The sequence below is a fragment of the Sabethes cyaneus genome, chromosome 2 (genome assembly GCF_943734655.1).
Source record: "Sabethes cyaneus chromosome 2, idSabCyanKW18_F2, whole genome shotgun sequence".
NCBI lineage: Eukaryota > Metazoa > Arthropoda > Insecta > Diptera > Culicidae > Sabethes > Sabethes cyaneus.
Genome location: NC_071354.1, coordinates 72,327,217 through 72,345,070, shown reverse-complemented (window position 1 = coordinate 72,345,070; position 17,854 = coordinate 72,327,217). Strand labels below are relative to the sequence as shown.

Sequence of the window (17,854 nt, the reverse complement as noted above, 5' to 3'; positions counted from 1 at the left end):
CACAGTTTTTTGCACTTTTTGCGTTTGTAATGAGCAGAAAACACATAGCGTAAGGAGGGGTCACGCTATGTCTGAAGGGTGCGATTATGCAACTTTGATGTACATAAAATTTTCTTTCACAACGTGTTAGTACAGGTTTCCACGATTCAGAATATGCTAATTTTAAAAAAATCCATCGGGAAAAAATTGAAAAAAGTCAATTTGAATATTTTAGCTGTAATAAACGGGGTACAGGTGTACGCACTAGTAATTCCATGAGCAAAAGTACTCCGATGTTGATCAAAATTTGTGGATTTGTGCTTTTTATGAAAATTTTAGACCACTTAGGGTGGTGCTAAAATCATCATCTGTTTCATAACATCTTCTCTTAAATACTTAACTCTCGGATACTTTTTCATTTCAACGAATCTGACAATGAGAGATTTTCTTCGTGTCCCCTCTCTTCCGCTTTTTACGGCGATACTAATGCATTTTAGCACATCAGCTTTGCACGAATCGGTTGCCAGAATCACTGGCTAACTAAATGTTTTGAAAATTTTCTTTTCAATGCTTTAGTTTCGCCGTATAAAACGGAAGAGAGGAGACACGAAGAGAATCTCTCATTGTCAGATACGTCGAAATGAAAAACTACTCAAAAACTTTTGAATCGCTCAACTGATTACAACAATTGAAGATAGAATTAACAAAAGGGCGAATGTCGCAAGCGTAAACAAACCGAGTGAGGGTTGATTTTCCTATGCTGGCCCAGCAAAAAATAACTCTCACCCGTTTTGTTTACATTTGCGACATTCGCTTTTTTGTTAATTCTATCTAGGTACGATTCACAAAGACAACTTGTTATACGTAGCTACTTATTACCCCCCTCCCCCTTACCTTTCCACTCTTTCCTAACCATTCCCAAAAAATAGTTTTGTAAAGAAGAAAGATAGTGCTTACAAATTATGTTGCGGCCATCTTAGATCTTAAACAAAACCGAGTGATGTGGCAAAAAGTCGATTTCTTGTCATAATCTAATATGGCGACACTTGGAATTGTCGCTCCAAAAAATTTTTCACCTAATTTGAAAGCCTCATCCTTTCTTTTTACAAAACCATGTCATTTGTTATTTGTTTATATAGCGAATTTAGGGAATATCATACGATAAAAATGTTGAAGTTAGCCAAAAATCAACTCTTTTTAATACTGTTCTGGTCACTTGGCGAACGAGGGGTCCACTGTTTCGAGTTATTTCAAGTGAAATTCTCCATATTTAACAATTTTCATTCATCAAGCACAAAAATTTAGATATTTAAAGATTTCGTGGCAGTAGTGGCATTCAAAAGTTAACCCTCTAACGGGTAAGACCGTAGGTAGACGGCCTTCGCTTTTGGAGCTCTAGAGCCGCATACAAAATTTGTTTTTAGCTGGCAATACGCAAAATGTATTCAGAACAAATTTCTTGACATTTTGATACTAATATCATAACATTCTGACCATGCATTCAAAAGTTATCATCTTTCAAAAACGAAAATTTCGAAAAATTCCAAAAATAATTATTGCGCGAATATTCCTTTTTTACTTTTGAAGGAAAAGGACATCTAGAACAAAATGATTGACCTAAAAAATGTTTCTATGAGTAAATTTCATGCATTATTTTAATTTTGTAATATATCTGAATTGAAAAAACATCTGGGCAGAGCGTCGCCATGACATGAAAAAAGGAAAAGAGAAATTGGACTTTTTCTTACCTGGCGATCCTCCAGATAATTATTTTGGCATGAAAATCAGAACTTAAGGTTTTTTTGTGTGTACTTTCATGATAAAATAGTCATTAACTTGATCGCATCGTTTTAACGGTGTTGCCCGTTAGAGGGTTAAGTATTCAAAAGAAGGTGTCAAGACTATGATGCTGATTTTTGGGACCTACCCAAATCAAGAGGGGGTACCCTAAGCGCCAAATTAAAAATACGGGTCTAAAATTTTCATAAAAAGAACAAATCCACAAAGTTTGAGCAAAATCGGAGTACTTTTGCTCATGGAATTACTACTTACTTACTTACTACTACTAATTACTAAGTCCGTACACCTGTACCCGGTTGATCACTGCTAAAATATTCAAATTGACTTTTTTCAATTTTTTCCCGATGGATTTTTTTAAAATTAGCATATTCTGAATCGTGAAGACGTGTATTAACACGTTGTGAAAGAAAATTTTATGTACATTAAAGTTGCATAATCGCACCCTTCAGACATAGCGTGGGGGTAAAAGTGCGCTGGGGGTAAGAGTGCGATGCAATGATTTATCGGAGCAGATTCCGAGTAAATTGACTATATTGGCATGGATGAGTGACTACTTTGTCAGCTTGGACCTAACGTAAACTTCGGTTGCTTACGAAGCATAGTTGCTGAGTTATGGGCGTATGTTATTTTAAGGCGGTTTTGATGTAATTTTTCGTTATACGGCAAATACGATATCAAGAGGAGGATTTTACTTGTTGAAAATTTGTAGCAGCGTTTTACATCACTCACATATCTGTTTTGAAAATGCGGTGAGAAGAATTTACAAAATATATTTCGCTTTACCATAATTTAATCAAACCCCGTCAAGCGCCTAGCGGGGAAAAAGTGTGATTCACGGACGGGGCAAAAGTGCGATTCATGGACGAGGCAAAAATGTATAGCTAATTATATACAGCTTTAGGCACTATATTACAGATACTAGAAATGGAAGATCTGCAGAAAACTGTGTGCTCTACAGATGTTGGGCGAAAGAAAACAATGTTTTTCCGCTGATGAAATAAAAAACAAACGTTTGGAAAAGTTTCGGTCTGACGGAGGCTGCAATACACCATCGCAAAATAGGAAAGGTGCAAATTGAGAATATTCCTTAACGAAACATACCGCAGATTGAAGATAATATGGTTTTGTTAGCTACTGCTGTGTTAATTTCATGGATTCGCACTTCTTCCTTGCGGTATTCGCACTTTTGCCCCGGGGTAAAAGTGGGAACCGGCACTTGATCAGAAGAATTAAGAATTTATTTTGCATAACACTATTATTCCAGATCAGCGGTTCCCAACCTTTTTTCGGTTCGCGTACCCCCTGACGGATTTCCCTACACTATTCTGCAGCGAACTAAAGTTTTGGCGAACCCCTGGGGGTTCGCGAACCCCCATTTGGGAACCGCTGTTCCAGATGATTTGTAGTTGGATGTGAAGACATTGAGTTATTGCATCACTATAAAATATATTTTGTTGTTGTCCTTCTTCATATCTCACGAAAATTGATGACAACTTCAAACATCGCACTTATCCCCCACCCTACTTTAACAAAGCAAAAATACATCGTCCGTATTGATTATACAACTGAAATAAATGCTCCATGTAACCTTCATTAACAATAGCATGTATTTTTGCTGAATTCAACTAAAGCCGGTATACCGACCAAAAATCAACTATCTAAATGGAGTCATATGGAATAAGTATTAAGTAGAGGTAACCTTCGAAACAGAAATGAATAAACCAAATGCGTGCTCATTTCACTACCGATAGGATAGCGATTTTATAGCACCGTGAATCAGGGATGGTTCGATCACTTTGACTCAATTTTGATTCATTTGACAGTCTCAGCCGAGCAAAATTTGAAAAAGTTATGTATGGGACATGTGTAGAACTAGTTATTATATAAAATTTTGCTGAACAAAGTTTTACCGTATCATTTGTATGTACGGCACTGCAATGCTGCCATCCAATCCTCTAATTAACAGGGCACGTGGGAAATCAATGCCCATTCATAACCCCGTTCGCTAGTAGAAAGAAAAACGAGTAGCGAAATAAAAGATTGACTCAACTCACCTGGAATTAGTGATCACAGCCGCCTTAGGCATCCCGGTCGTACCGGACGTGTAGATGTACACTAATTTATCTCTCGGTGATATATCATTCCAGATAGCGCTCAAGTCTTCATCGCTCGGAACGTCATTCAAAGCGTGCCTCAGGTCGACGGCATCTGCAAGAAACAAACTCTTCAGCCGGTGTGTGACGAGATAAGTCTGCAGCCCCAATCCTCACCACTCTCTGCTGGAGTGGGGTACAGGAGGATTTTCCCCTCGTGAGAAAATGATTTATGATTATCTATTATCTGTTTGGATTGGGAGAACGGGATGTGTGTGATTCTTTTCGGGAAAAATTTCAGTGTTAAGATAGAAGAAGAGAAGTTTGCAGCTTAGGCACCTATTCGATGAGGTGGGAAAACCGTGGGAAAATGTTTAGTTTGACCAGTAATCGAGCCAGACGGCGATTCTTTTCGTCTGCTATGCAGCATGAGGAAAGGAAATGAACCGAAAAGGAGAGAATACATCATCCGAGAAGCGTATGTGAAATTTGTGGGAAATGGCAGCCGTCTCGGACAGTGTTGATAATGGAGCGGTGTGGTGGATTACTAGTAACCGTTGGATTACAATCTAAATTACATACCTGGTAGTTGCACACATTTTACTGGTTCCGGTGATTGTTCCGTGCCATATACGAAAATTGGAAGACCTTTCACTCCTTCCTGGTCTAATACTTCGGCAATTGCTAAAAATAGCAACGAATATATTTTTTCAAATTGTGGATAAATTGTATTTCAAGAATAATGCTTAAGGGAAGAATTGAACAGTTAGAGCTGCACGGTGAACTGACTTTCGACACTTTTCAAAGGCAACTAAAGATTCAATCAACCTAATCCTCTTAGGACGAACCATCAACCTTTCATTATAAGGTGCAGGCAAGTACCAACAACAAGTAGCCATCAAACGCAGACTTTGGTATTGGGTCCGAATTCTCCCAGACAGGCGAAAATCTTCTTGATAGTACTCTACAGTTCACAAATAGAATGATTGACAGAATCCATTTTCCGCTTACCCACAGTTGTGCTGTTTCTGTTCCCCTTCCCCCTTCGCACTTTATGCTGTCAAACCAATAAACAGTTCTTACCACCAGCCATCTCGGAGCTAACGATGATTGCTTTCGAATTGGCCGCCACAATCGAATGTCTCAACGTTTCCCGCCGCAGATTGGTGTTGATCAGAGCAGTTACGGCCCCCAATTTGGCCAGCCCGAGCCAAACGCACGGATACTTGGGGCAGCTTTCCATCATCAGCGCTACCGCGTCGTCCTTGCGGAATCCTTTCCGGTGGAAAAAGCTACCGATGCGATCCGATAGCTGTTTCATATCGCCGAAAGTCAGCCGGGTGTCGTCCATGATAAGGGCCAACTTGGCCGGGTGGCGGGCAGCGTTTTCCTCGAAGATTTGCACCACCGTCTTGCGCTTCTGACGCACATGAAGCGCAAAGTTCAGCCGGAGAAAAGCCACCACAGCCCTGAAATGGAAAGTTTAAGTGATAATGTATAAAACGTATATATTCGATACGATTCCATACTTTAAAAGGGCCTACATTTAAAGTTTCAATCGAACGGCAGTTTTTGTTTGTTTATTCAATTTCGAACCCGAAATCAATCGTTAAAGCTGTGATAATTATTTTTACAATTCTTTGTCGAGCTACCGTGAAGGATAAAAATACGACGAGTTTCCTCTAAAGAAACATCGTAAAATGATTCAGTTGTTAAATTATAAAACAGTAAATATAGGTAAAACGTAAAATCGTAAACCGACAAATCGTAAAGTCGTAAAATCCTAAAGTCGTAAAATCGTAAAAACGTAAAATTTTTAAATCGTAAGACCGTAAAATGATTATAAAACCGTGGAAAAATCGTAAAATCGTGATCACATAAAATGGTAAAACGATCGTAAAACCGTCAAAAAAATCGTAAAAAGATCGTAAAATCGTGATCACAAAAATTGTAAAACGATCGTAAAATCACAAAATCGCAAAATCGTAAAATTGTAAAATCGTGGAATTGTAACATCGTAAAATTAAAAAATCATAAAACTGAAAAATCGTTAGTCCGTTGCAATGGAGAAAACTAAAATTGTTTAAAACGGATTAAATCGGATAGTTGGAACGGGATATCGCGTAGTCGTATTCTTAGACATTTACTGTTTATTCTATATTTCCACGAGCGGGGTTGCTCCAAGTTCAAATAAATTTAAATTGCTGCCACTTTAATGTGGCAGTGTGCCAGTTGCGCAAAGTGTCATAAAACATGTTGTGTCAGATAAGCTTGGGACGCACGACATCTACAACTTGAGAGGCCATCAAGTCGCGTAATCTAATGTGTGAAAAGTGCTGATACCTACATGAGCTACTCTTAATGGCAATACATGTAAACAGAATTAGCGTTCAAGCCATATTTCTGCATCGTGTTGCTTAAAAATTGTCATTTCAACACAATCACACTTAGTCTGGGCGAAGGTATAAGGCTAGATCAGCATAGATTTTTCCTGATTACGGTCCTGTAACTAACAAATTTCACAGTGTGTACTAAAGATAAGGCATGTGCTTTAATTTTAAAAGGCAAAGCTGAACGAATCCGCCTCACAATTTAACAGCGACAGTTATTCTACAAAAGCAATATTTACTTTATCACATAATTTAATATCATTTCATGGAGTATGGCCTAATCAACCACAGCAAGGTGTGTGATAAATCGTTTCACTTACTTGGCGTCCCTGGGAATCGTTCGGAACGTTGAGTATACCACCGTGGGCCGATCGCCGCTGAGCAGATACATGACGATGCCGGACAGCAGCGCCTGCGGGACAATGCTCTTGCCGATCGTTAATGACAACGCACAGGCTGCAGCTGTGATGCATGTCAGTGTCGCCGTTTTTTGTTTCAGCGTAAGTTCCACTATCATTCTGACCGACCGTCTGGTTTTTCTTGCCGTCTCGAAGAAATGCCACTCTGAAATAGTATAGGGGAAAGTTTAAATGTGAAAATGATATCCATTGTATAGATGTGCAGTGTACTGCTAGAATGCGATGGCAATACAGTTGCATCTTGAAGCCGACTAGTAGAACCGAACAAGCAATCAAACATGACGTTGCTGGAAAAGAGGTCATGTTTAAGGCAGAACCCACAATAGCTTCCACTAGTGAGAGAAATTGACACAGCTGAACTGTCGAATGACGATTTGATTGATGAATGTTTGCTTATTGTGAAAAACTTTCCTCCCTTTGCCGCACCTATCTATGCCGAGACAAATCTCCCAAATGCAGCATGCATCATTGCCCTTCAAAACATACTAGAAGGCGACATCCGGAGGACACAGCGCGTAATAAAATTTAATTGACTGGCTTTATGTCAGCAAAGGTCAACTTATTTATAATTATCCTCCCACACAATCGCCACCATCACATAACGGCATCAAGTTCATCAAACATGCAGGGAAGAACTGCATCGGAATCAGCTGTTTTCCAAAACATTCTCTCGGGTTCATGGTGTGGAATAGTTTGTACTTTATGTATACATATATGCATACAATAGACCAATGCTGAGTGTAAATACATAAATGAATTTACACCAGCAAACTATTCGAGAATGACCACGAGCAGAACACATGATGCCGGTTCGAATGGCAGCACCACCGGAACGGGGTACAAAGTACAAAGTGCCATCAATTGACTCGAATAACTAGTGCATAACTTCGCAGACCTTATCAGCAGCACTTTCTTCGGGTGATTTGGGCTCAGCGAGACACAGAGAGCGAGAAAGTTGAGCATCATTCGACCCCCAACCATTGATAATTTTCCTCTTCCTGGGTGACATAACGTAAACAGAAAGAGTAAAAGACTTTGTATTGATGTTTTTGTATGGCTGCTTACGGTTTGTTTGTATGATTAATGATTATCAATTTTTAATTCAGTTCACAGACCTCGAACAGACAGAAAATATGGAGCGGTCACTTAAAATCGCTATTAAACTTATTAACAGATTGTTATTAAAGGATTGAGATTTTGATTTTAAACGTGATCGTTAAAACTGTTAAAACTAGTAATAGAGTAGCAGAGATCTGGGAACATTGAACCCAATTTAAGTTCAGTCGTAAATTTTATAAACAAATCGAAGAAACACTGATGGGTAGCCCGTTATCCTCATGCTTTTGTAGGCTATTCATGGCTAACAACGAGAATAAACTAGAAGAAAAAGCAGCTACTATCAGAACGTTGGTACCGATACGTCGACGACGCTAGAATGGGCCTCCTTGTACGCTAACCGATAAATACATACAGTAGAGATTTCTATAACGCGGATTTGTAGAACGCGGATTTCTATAGCGCGGGTACCATGATATTTCTATAACGCGGTTTTCCGCGTATAACAAATACACGTAGCATATGGATATTGAGTTAATTGGGGCTAAACTCGAATTTTGAGCGTTTTTGAACAGATATGACCATGGTGTCTTTTAAGAAGTTGTAGGGCATATAACAGTTGACTCTCTAAGTGATATACGGAAACCACAAAGTTACGGGTTGGCCTGCTGGAGATTCCGGAATATCCGTTGAAAGTATCTTATTGGTAAAGTTGGTTAAAATTGGTAAAATATTTTTGAAGTAACTAAAGTCGGGTAATTGATACGAATTAAAAACAAAGTAATAAATAAGCGACCTTAGAAAGCCATAAGGTGGTCCTCCGAAAAATTCAGAACATATCGTGAATATTTCGAGTGTAATTTGACTACACTAGAAGTATATTTCGACTATTTGTGACTCAATTTGGCCATTGGATGGTTTACCGGGAAAAAAATCAAAGCTTACCTGAAATTGGTCACTGGAAATGCAAATTTTTTTAATTTGTAACAGATCAAAATGAAATGGAATTTCAGCAATCCTCAACTAAATAGGCCGCTCACGACACGACTCGACATAGCCGCCAAAACGTTCACTGGAAAATTAGGATTTGCCGTCAAAGTGAACAATAAGTGAAAATTCATGTTGAAGTCCGCGCTACAATTTGAAAAAGGTTTGTTATAAAATGTTCGCTGACAAATAAACGAGGTTATTTCGCCAGTTTGTTGAAATTTCCAATTTTGCTAGTGTAATTTGATAGATGTGGTATAGTAAACTGAACTTCCGGTAACATTTACTATACTTACAAATCTAATAGCAAATATATCAACTTTTGTATAAACTCTTCACCAAGTATTGTGCATTTCTGGGAAAATTTTAACAGAAATCTAACCATCGTAGTTAGCCATGGCCATTCCGAAATCCGCGTTGACGGTATCTAATATTTTTATGGATTTTGCCTGAGAAAAAGTGAGAGAGAAGTGTTATTGCTTTTGTTTTCACCTTTTCCTGGACAATTCAGAATGGGGCTTCTTGTAAGAGCGAACAGGCTACGAAAACTTTGTTGCTTTCGTCAACGCGATGAATTTATATTCCCATTTCATATTGTTCAATTCGAGGTTGGATAAACATAATTCCGAACTCAAAGAACAATTTCGCTCGTTGACCACTTTTACGGATGTTCCGTATTTGTCGGAGAATCGCATGTTGGCTTTGGAATAGCACGTATTGTTTACTTTACTTATATTACGCCAAATAATAAGCCATAGGAACTTTAAAAAGAATTTTGAAGCTATGAGAAGACTTCACAGAAATGAAAATTTACCGGATGTTCCGGAAGCTCTGGAAGACCAAGAGGCGATTTTTTCTGTCTCACCAAGCATCTGTAAGATGGAAAAATATATACTTGACATCTTTCCCAAAGGAACCATGGTCGTGTTGATTCGAAATTTTGTAAAATTCAGGTATAGCCCCAATTAACTCAATTTCCATATGCTACGTGTACTTGTATAACGCGCTTCTTATAACGCGGTCCCAATTACCCGCGTTATACAAATATCGACTGTAATTACAGCACGCTTTTCATACCTGGGATCTATTACGATAATCAAGACAACTAAGCATGACAGTTAGTCGAAAAAAAAACTCAGGGCTCAAGCCCTCCCTAGTTCCGCCAATGGCTCTTCTTAAAACGCAATCTAAGCCAACTTATATTCGTTACCAAACATTGATAGGTACAAGGTCCAAACTAGCGGCTCTGCTGTCCTATAAATATCGATTCACTGCACTGATTTCTGCACGCCTGCAAATAAACAATGACTTAAAACAGGTTCATTTGACCCGTTTCAACGGAAGCGAATCGATTGCCGTAGTAATATGATACGACTTACATACATGACTCAACGGTTTGAAAATTTGATACCTACACAGGTACCTCTGAAAAGAACGATTTCACCCGGTATTGACATTTGCTTTATTTGTTTCACGATTATTTCTACGTTCTAGCATGCAAGCTTCGAGTTTCAGGCCTGCAGAGCCCCATTATATTTTAACAAGAAATAAAAATGAGTTTTAGGCTTATTTGCATGAAAATGTTGTTACTTATAAATCGCGTTCTAATCACGCGAGTCAATAAACAACCGGAAGCGGGTTAATTGAACCTACAACGCATCATATTGACAAACAGTGAGTAATAATCATTAATATAATAATTTCAGTAATGGAAACGGTAAAAAATTGCAAAGGACCATGTGTTTTTCGGCCTATGGCCTAGTTCTAGGGGAAGAAGATGTGGTTTTGACGTTCTTTGAATAAAAAATAGTAGATTACTCACAGTCTTGAGAAAATAGTTATAACATATCAAAATTGTATATCAGCATTAAGGGGGAACCCTATGATGGTAAATGGTTGAATAATGCGCTCCAGAACTACCACGAAGTTCCACGGCCTCTTATTCAGCAACTCCTATCTCTACCTCCTCGTGGTACCATCCGGGATACTATCCTTAGTGGAAATCGGACAACCAGTGGAAACTAGGCTCATATGCGGACAGAGAAGGGGGCCCTCATGCAAAGGCTGAGTGTAAACTCTCCGCCTGCAAGACGGTTTTGCCTTTCTACTATATGTAAATATAGTATAAAGGTATAGGAATCACTCGAAAAACCGAAAATCGAAAGAAAGCCTAGCGGGGCGAATGTCATATACCATTCGACTCAGTTTCGAAAACTGTGCATTTTCTGTGTGTGTGTGTGTGTGTGTGTGTGTGTGTGTGTGTGTGTGTGTGTGTGTGTGTGTGTGTGTGTGTGTGTGTGTGTGTGTGTGTGTGTGTGTGTGTGTGTGTGTGTGTATGTGTGTGTGTGTGTGTGTGTGTGTGTGTGTGTGTGTGTGTGTGTGTGTGTGTGTGTGTGTGTGTGTATGTGTGTGTGTGTGTGTGTGTGTATGTGTGTGTGTGTGTGTGTGTGTGTGTGTGTGTGTGTGTGTGTGTGTGTGTGTGTGTGTGTGTGTGTGTGTGTATGTGTGTGTGTGTGTGTGTGTGTGTCCCTTAACCGATTTGACCAAAATTGATTGCATATGAAAGGGAAGTCTTTCAAAACCTTAACTTCCAGATTTCATGACGATTGGGCTTGTAGTTTGAAAGTTACATAAAGAAATGTGGAAAAAATGTATTTAAAACTGCTTTTTGTTGCATATAAGCATTAAGCATTGTTTCCTATTGAACATCCTACATTTTATTATCATTTGAAAGTTACTGTTGAGATCTATAAAACGAAACCAAGTTACTGAAAATCGGACGATTGATTCAAAAGTTATTCAAACTTTAACACTTAAGTGCCGTATATTAAACCGTTAAAATGTATAAAATCGAAATAAATTAATCAAGGGTCGATTATATTCAATGTATGTGTTATGCATGTGTACGTATGCATGCATGCGTCTATGTATGTATGTATGTATGTATAGATGTATGCGTATATGTGTGTGTGTATGTATATCCGATTTGCAATTTTAAAATTTGTAATTGTCATTTTCTTCACTTGCTGTTACTCGCAATCGGACGAGCAAGACAAAAAGCGAAGAAAAGTGTTTCATTTAATCATATAGGTATAGTGGTGTATTGTATTGAAAATACTAATGAGTTGATTTTCCCAAATAAATTTATACCAATTGCAAACAAATTTTGCGCATCAATAGATGCTTTTCCAATCAATAAATGCTAGAGCTTAGAAATTTTATATGAAAACGAGGAAGAAAGGTTACTAATAATCCTGTACGTTTTACGAATATGAATAAATATGGGTCCACTCATACCAGCAAAAATAACAAGCGCCGAAAATTCTATCGATCATCGATCCTCAAGCATGTCTATGGCGCTGATTTTGTTTCTTTGATCTCATCGTTTCCTAAAACATCTATCGGGCAATGTCGTATAAACGATACGATCAAGCTAATGACTATTTTTTCATTAAAGTTTATCCGAAAGAAGCTCAAGTTGTGATTTTCATGCAAAAATAATTAACTGAAAGAGCTCCAACTAAGAAAAAGTCCAATTTCTCTTTTTCATTTTTCATATCTAATGCTCTACTCAGTTATTTTTTCAAATTCAGATACATATTATCTTTTTTGGATATGGTTCTTGAAAAATAAGGAACGGATATTTAAAAATTAATAAATAAATAAAATTAATTATAGATGTTCCTGAGAAATTAAAATATAATTATTGCGCCAGTAGAAAGGCTAGATCACACCGCTAGGTGGATTAATTCGGGTTTTTGTAGGAGGTAAGACTACTAAGAACCAAAGCAGAGGGTCCAAAGCCCCTAAAGGAGGATGGTTTTAATAGCTATTTGCCATGGCTATTATGTAAAAACTTATCCATTCAAACCACTAATCCAAGGTGTGACGCAACCCGTGCCGAGGGATGAATGGTGGAGGGGGTTCTATAAATTCTCTCGCCGCAACGGAGCCTGTGGAGTACCAGGGTACCCTCCACAGTAATTTGCCCTTGCTGCATCAAACCGGCCACTAATGTCGAATTTGTTTATTCAATCCGGGTTGAAACTGGATGAATTTTATCTGTCAGATAGGAGCAAATGAACACAAAAAGTTCATCCAGTTCCAAGCCGGATTGAATAATCAAATTCGACATAATGCAGTGGACGATTTCCTACCGTGCATGCTCTCTCTGCCGAAAAACAAAGAAACGAATGAGGTGGAGAGGAGAATAGGGGAGGAGCGGGACTTGAACGATGCGCCAGCAGAGGTTCAGTGCTGATCCTCGTCTATACGTATAAAAGACAACAAAGAGACGACGAGAAGACAGCGGTAAGATGACAATACTGTGATGATAGGATGACGGAATAGTTTTAAAAAGATTGCCAAAATGCGATGAAACGTTGGCGAAAAGACGACACAAATCTAATGAAAATAACGTGAAAATACGATGAAAAACGCCAAAACAGTGACAAAAACCGCAGTGTTACGTTTAAAATGTGTCATACAAACGATAAAACATGCAAAAAGGATAACTAATAAATGACGAATATACGTCAGAAAGACGAGAAACAGCTACGAAAAGACAAGTATAATACAATATTTTTGTTATCTTGACCACAAACACGACGAAAGATGATAAAAGGGTTTTTGGCAATAAAATAGCAATAGCAATAAAAAACAACAAGAAGCTGTCGAAAACAAACGACCAAAAATGCAAAAAAATCTAAAATATAAAGGAAAGGTGGCCATGAAAAGCCTACAAAAGTATAGAAATAGACATATAGACATATAGAGTATAGACATAGAAATGACAAAGAGGCAACGACAAGAAAATGCACCAAAGAGATGACAAAACCGACGAAAGGCAACGATAAAATGATGTAGAGACGACGAAAGAACGACAAAAGGACAGTAAAATCAACAACAAAAAGACAACGAACTCACAATGAATATACAGCGAAAAGACAACGGACTAATGACGAAGAGGTAAAGACCAGTAGACGAAAAGACGGTGAAAAAAAGACGAAAAAAATGGCGAATATACATCAGAAAGATATCGAAAAACGCCATAAAAAAAGCCAAGAAAAAAGAACAATACAGAACGACGAAGAGACTATAAACGGATGCAGAAAACGCAATGAAGAAACAATAAAAAGACAGCACAACCGCAACTAGAAATGTCAAAGAAGACTACAAATGGCATCGCCATCAAACCGAAAACGCTGCAAAATACTATAAAAAATGGCAACAAATTGCTAAAAATAGACAAAAAGACGATGCAAAAATGCTAGAAATCCGACTAACAAACGTTGAAAGATAACAAAACTAAAAAACTAGCGGTTAATCTCGGTGTGATGGACGCGGACTCAAATCCCAACCCTGCAGAAGTCGCGAAAGACCTAAGCTATTAAAGTGACTATAATCAAATTTAATAAAACAAGCAAAAATTGACATGAAACGATGAAACCGACAGCAAAAGGCGACGAAGTACACGATAACAATACGAAGACAAAAAATTAAAGACAGAAGATAAAAACCAAACAACACAAAATGAAAATAAAATACGGAAAACATAGACAAAGAGCGAATGACGAAAGTCGAGAGTATGCGTCCTTGAATAAGGGAAAATTTGAAATGTGTCATAAACTGATTTGATTCAAAAGAGTATTAGTTTCCTTCAAATAGGTTCAATTAAAATGCGTTCATGACACACTGACTCTAAAATATTAATCTAGAATACCTGTACGATAAAATATTTTCACATGTTGTGCAAGATATGTCTAGGTGGAATAAAGCTTGGTTTATCCGTGTTAAAAGGAACTCTAGTATATCATAAAACTATACAAATCGAAATTTGTTTACACTTTTAAGCAAAAATAATACGCACTTCATTCAAACTAACCTTGAAATGAAGCACAAATTTCGGTTAAACTAAAAGTTTGATTAAATTTTGCCTCTTTCTTAGTTAAATGCAAAATTATAACGCTTTCTTCTGTGATGAAAACGAATAGTAAAACTACGGATTTTTCTTCAGCAAAACCTGGCATCACTGAGTAGGATGGTTGTACAATCGCTCAAACAATCTAAAAATATATAACGTTGAGTATGAGGGTTACTCAAAAGATGCTGAGTCTCAATTAGAGAGATCTCAGCAAGCTTACCGGTCTTGCGACAGGACATTGTCCGAGTGAATATCATCTTCGGATTCCCGTTTTCGTACGAGATGATATTTAACCTCGGAACACTTCCTAAATAAGTGATAGGTAAGCTTGAAGCGTATAGTAAAATAATAAAACGGGGCATACCACAATAGTTCAAAATACTGGACGCAGTGGTAAGAGTACCCAACAGAGGAGGATAAAAAAAGGAGGAAACCTACTCTGTAAAGTTGAAAAACTCGAATTATATTATTTTTTTTTTTTGCATTTTCAAAACGCTTATACTTTCAAATGTCATGCCAAAACGATTTTTTGATTTCTGGTCTCGTTGAAAACTTACGACAAATATTGTTGAGTCTCCTCAAGAGAAGTCCATTGCTGTACGAAACTTTGAACGCGTTTTCCCCGACACCATGTTTCTTTAGATGGCGGTACGTGTATCTCAGAATGTAGTGGATCGATTTGGCTGAAATTTTTTTCCAGCATGTAAAAATGATTTATCCAAATTATTACGTAGCCGTTTTTTGATATCTCAATTTTTCAATTTTTTATGAGCTCTTAATTGGCGATTTCGGATGAAAAAATACCTTTCTTTTGGAAAATTTGCCGCTATTTTGGTGATTTTTAGAATTTTCAAAAACCGATACGTAACAATTTAGGTATTGACCTAAAGCTTCAAAATCATCCTTGAAATCCGTTCTACGATACTCCGTTGGTTCCTGGTACGTACCGCCAGCAAGGAATTATTTTTAGAGGGCATTCACGTGCCCACCTGCCACCAGCATGATAATCACTATTCTGGTATCCAAAAAATACAAAATATATCTTCTAATATATCTTATCCAATATTGTCAATTGCAAGGAAAATTGTCCAATAAATAAGTGCGCAATCGCTCATAAAAGTGCTATTTTAGCTTAAATCGTTTCGGTTTCTTCGGCGCACTTATTGCTTGGAATATAACGAAAGTGTGCCGAAGATACCGAAACGATTTAATGTAAAATAGCACTTTTATGAGCGATGTTGCACTTTGGATGGTTCAATTTTCCTTGCAATCAGCAATAACCAAAATACCCCAACACTTATCTATACCGTGGATCCCCGATCGTTTGACCACTTTTAATCTGAACACTTTTTAATTTGCACCCCGTTGGTTTGCACAACGTGCAAATCAAAAATGGTTCAAACGTCATTCTCAACATGACATCATTTGCTTATGCAGACAATGCGCATAAACGCGATTTGTTTGATCTGATCTAGCGTGTTTAATCTGTTTCACATTGCGTTTATCAACAATTGTGATAGAAATCCGATCGGAGAATGAAATATTCGCTGCTTCCAACTTCCAACTGAATCAAACCACCAAAACAATAACAAAGAGTAGGGCGACAAGTTCCAGGATATGTAGAGTTGCCAGTTGTTCAAATCAAAAACTAACCCCGTTAGTTTGCATGAGGAATCGTTCAAACGAACGGGGGTCCACTGTAATGCTAGCATCTGAAATTTTTTTACGAAAATCTATTATTTTTCGGTCTACCAGAGTATCCTCCAGAGGTCCTCCCTTAAGTATTTTTATTGGCGAAAGAAAAGGTAAGTAGGCCGAATTTAGAAACCCGCTGAAAATGCCCTCCCGTACCTCACATTTGGCAATGTTTGCCATTTCATTGACAGAGTAGTGAGAAGAGAATATATTATTTTGTGGCAAGGATGCTACTGATAAAAAGGGATTGCTTTGGTAGTCTGCCATCAACGCGGGGGGAAAGTTATAATCAAAACAATCCTTGATCTCTGTAAGACAACAAGCCAGTCGACTTATATCCGAATCTCGACTGGGAGAGGCTATTAGAGTCAATAGGAACGCAGCACTAGCCCCGCAATGGATCATTAAAAAAGGTGAAAAATCTCACAGATGGCTCCAGCATAGATATGTCCTATCAAACATATACGACGAACGTCTGTGAACGACTGTCAAACTGCATTGCAATCTGATTGGTCCACCCAAAAAGGCCGATTCAGATAAACCGTCAGCAACCGTCTACAACAACAGATCTAAAAGAAATTATGACGTGTAAGCTGTATCAGCCTTAATGTTTCCTTTAAATATGGCACGTGGCGTTTTAGTGTCCATCTAGGGGTAAGCATGAGCAGAAGCTACCTAAAATGATCCATTGTCCTGTACTTTAACGGCTGGCTGCGAAAGTCTGTCGTATAAAAAAACAGAAGATCAAGTTTCGATAACGGAATGTAGCATCTAGGCTTTTCTTTGCTTTAATTGGCATAATCAGAAGTAACCATCTGGCATAATGTCTTTTGGCATAACGACCACTTGGCATAATTCCTTAAAAATCATTTTATGACATTTCATAGACGATTCAGTGTAAGACGACCGCAAGCAGCGACTGTTGACGGCGATCCATCGTCGGAAGCGCCGATTTCTGCGGGGGGCTGCCTCCACACGTAGAAATCTCATGACTTTATTTGCATGCTCAGGTCTACAGACTCTAGGTAGTTTTCCTTAGTCCTCGCATCCACTGACCCTACATGATTTTTTAAACTGAGTGGATTGGATAGGTCCTACAAACATGCCTATCGTCCGTTATACCTTCCATACATTATGACTTCTCACATTATGCATATCTTTAACTATGCCTATCGTCCATTATCCCTATCATCCATATGCCAAATATGATACGCCCTGACTAACGTCAAAGCACGAAACTTCGAAACGGTTTAGAATACCTACACTAGACTCAAATCAGAAGCTATATTATATAAACCTGCGAATTATAGCATTGGAAACCAAATACATAAAGAAAAGAAAAACCAAAAAGATCAATACCAGTCTCTAAGCACGATGATGAGCTTACGTTGGTCGACAATTTTGTGTATTTGACCAAGCATCAAGAACATCTTTAAATTTTTCAGTCTGGAAATCATTCATGCTTTTCAGAAGACGCTGAGTACAATTATTTGCAGCATCTATCCGGCTTTA

At 38.0% G+C, this 17,854-nt stretch overlaps 1 protein-coding gene across 1 annotated transcript in view; it reads right to left on the bottom strand.

The window, feature by feature from the left end:
• LOC128738517 (long-chain fatty acid transport protein 4) overlaps nt 1-17,854 on the bottom strand; it is a 35,128-nt gene that overhangs the window by 15,417 nt on the left and 1,857 nt on the right. The window contains exons 2-5 of the mRNA XM_053833720.1: nt 6,583-6,826; nt 4,956-5,341; nt 4,455-4,556; nt 3,834-3,987 (exon numbers count right to left, since the gene is read on the bottom strand). Coding sequence (XP_053689695.1) covers nt 3,834-3,987; nt 4,455-4,556; nt 4,956-5,341; nt 6,583-6,779 — 839 coding nt within the window. The 5' untranslated portion in view covers nt 6,780-6,826. The remainder of the gene's footprint in view (nt 1-3,833; nt 3,988-4,454; nt 4,557-4,955; nt 5,342-6,582; nt 6,827-17,854) is intronic.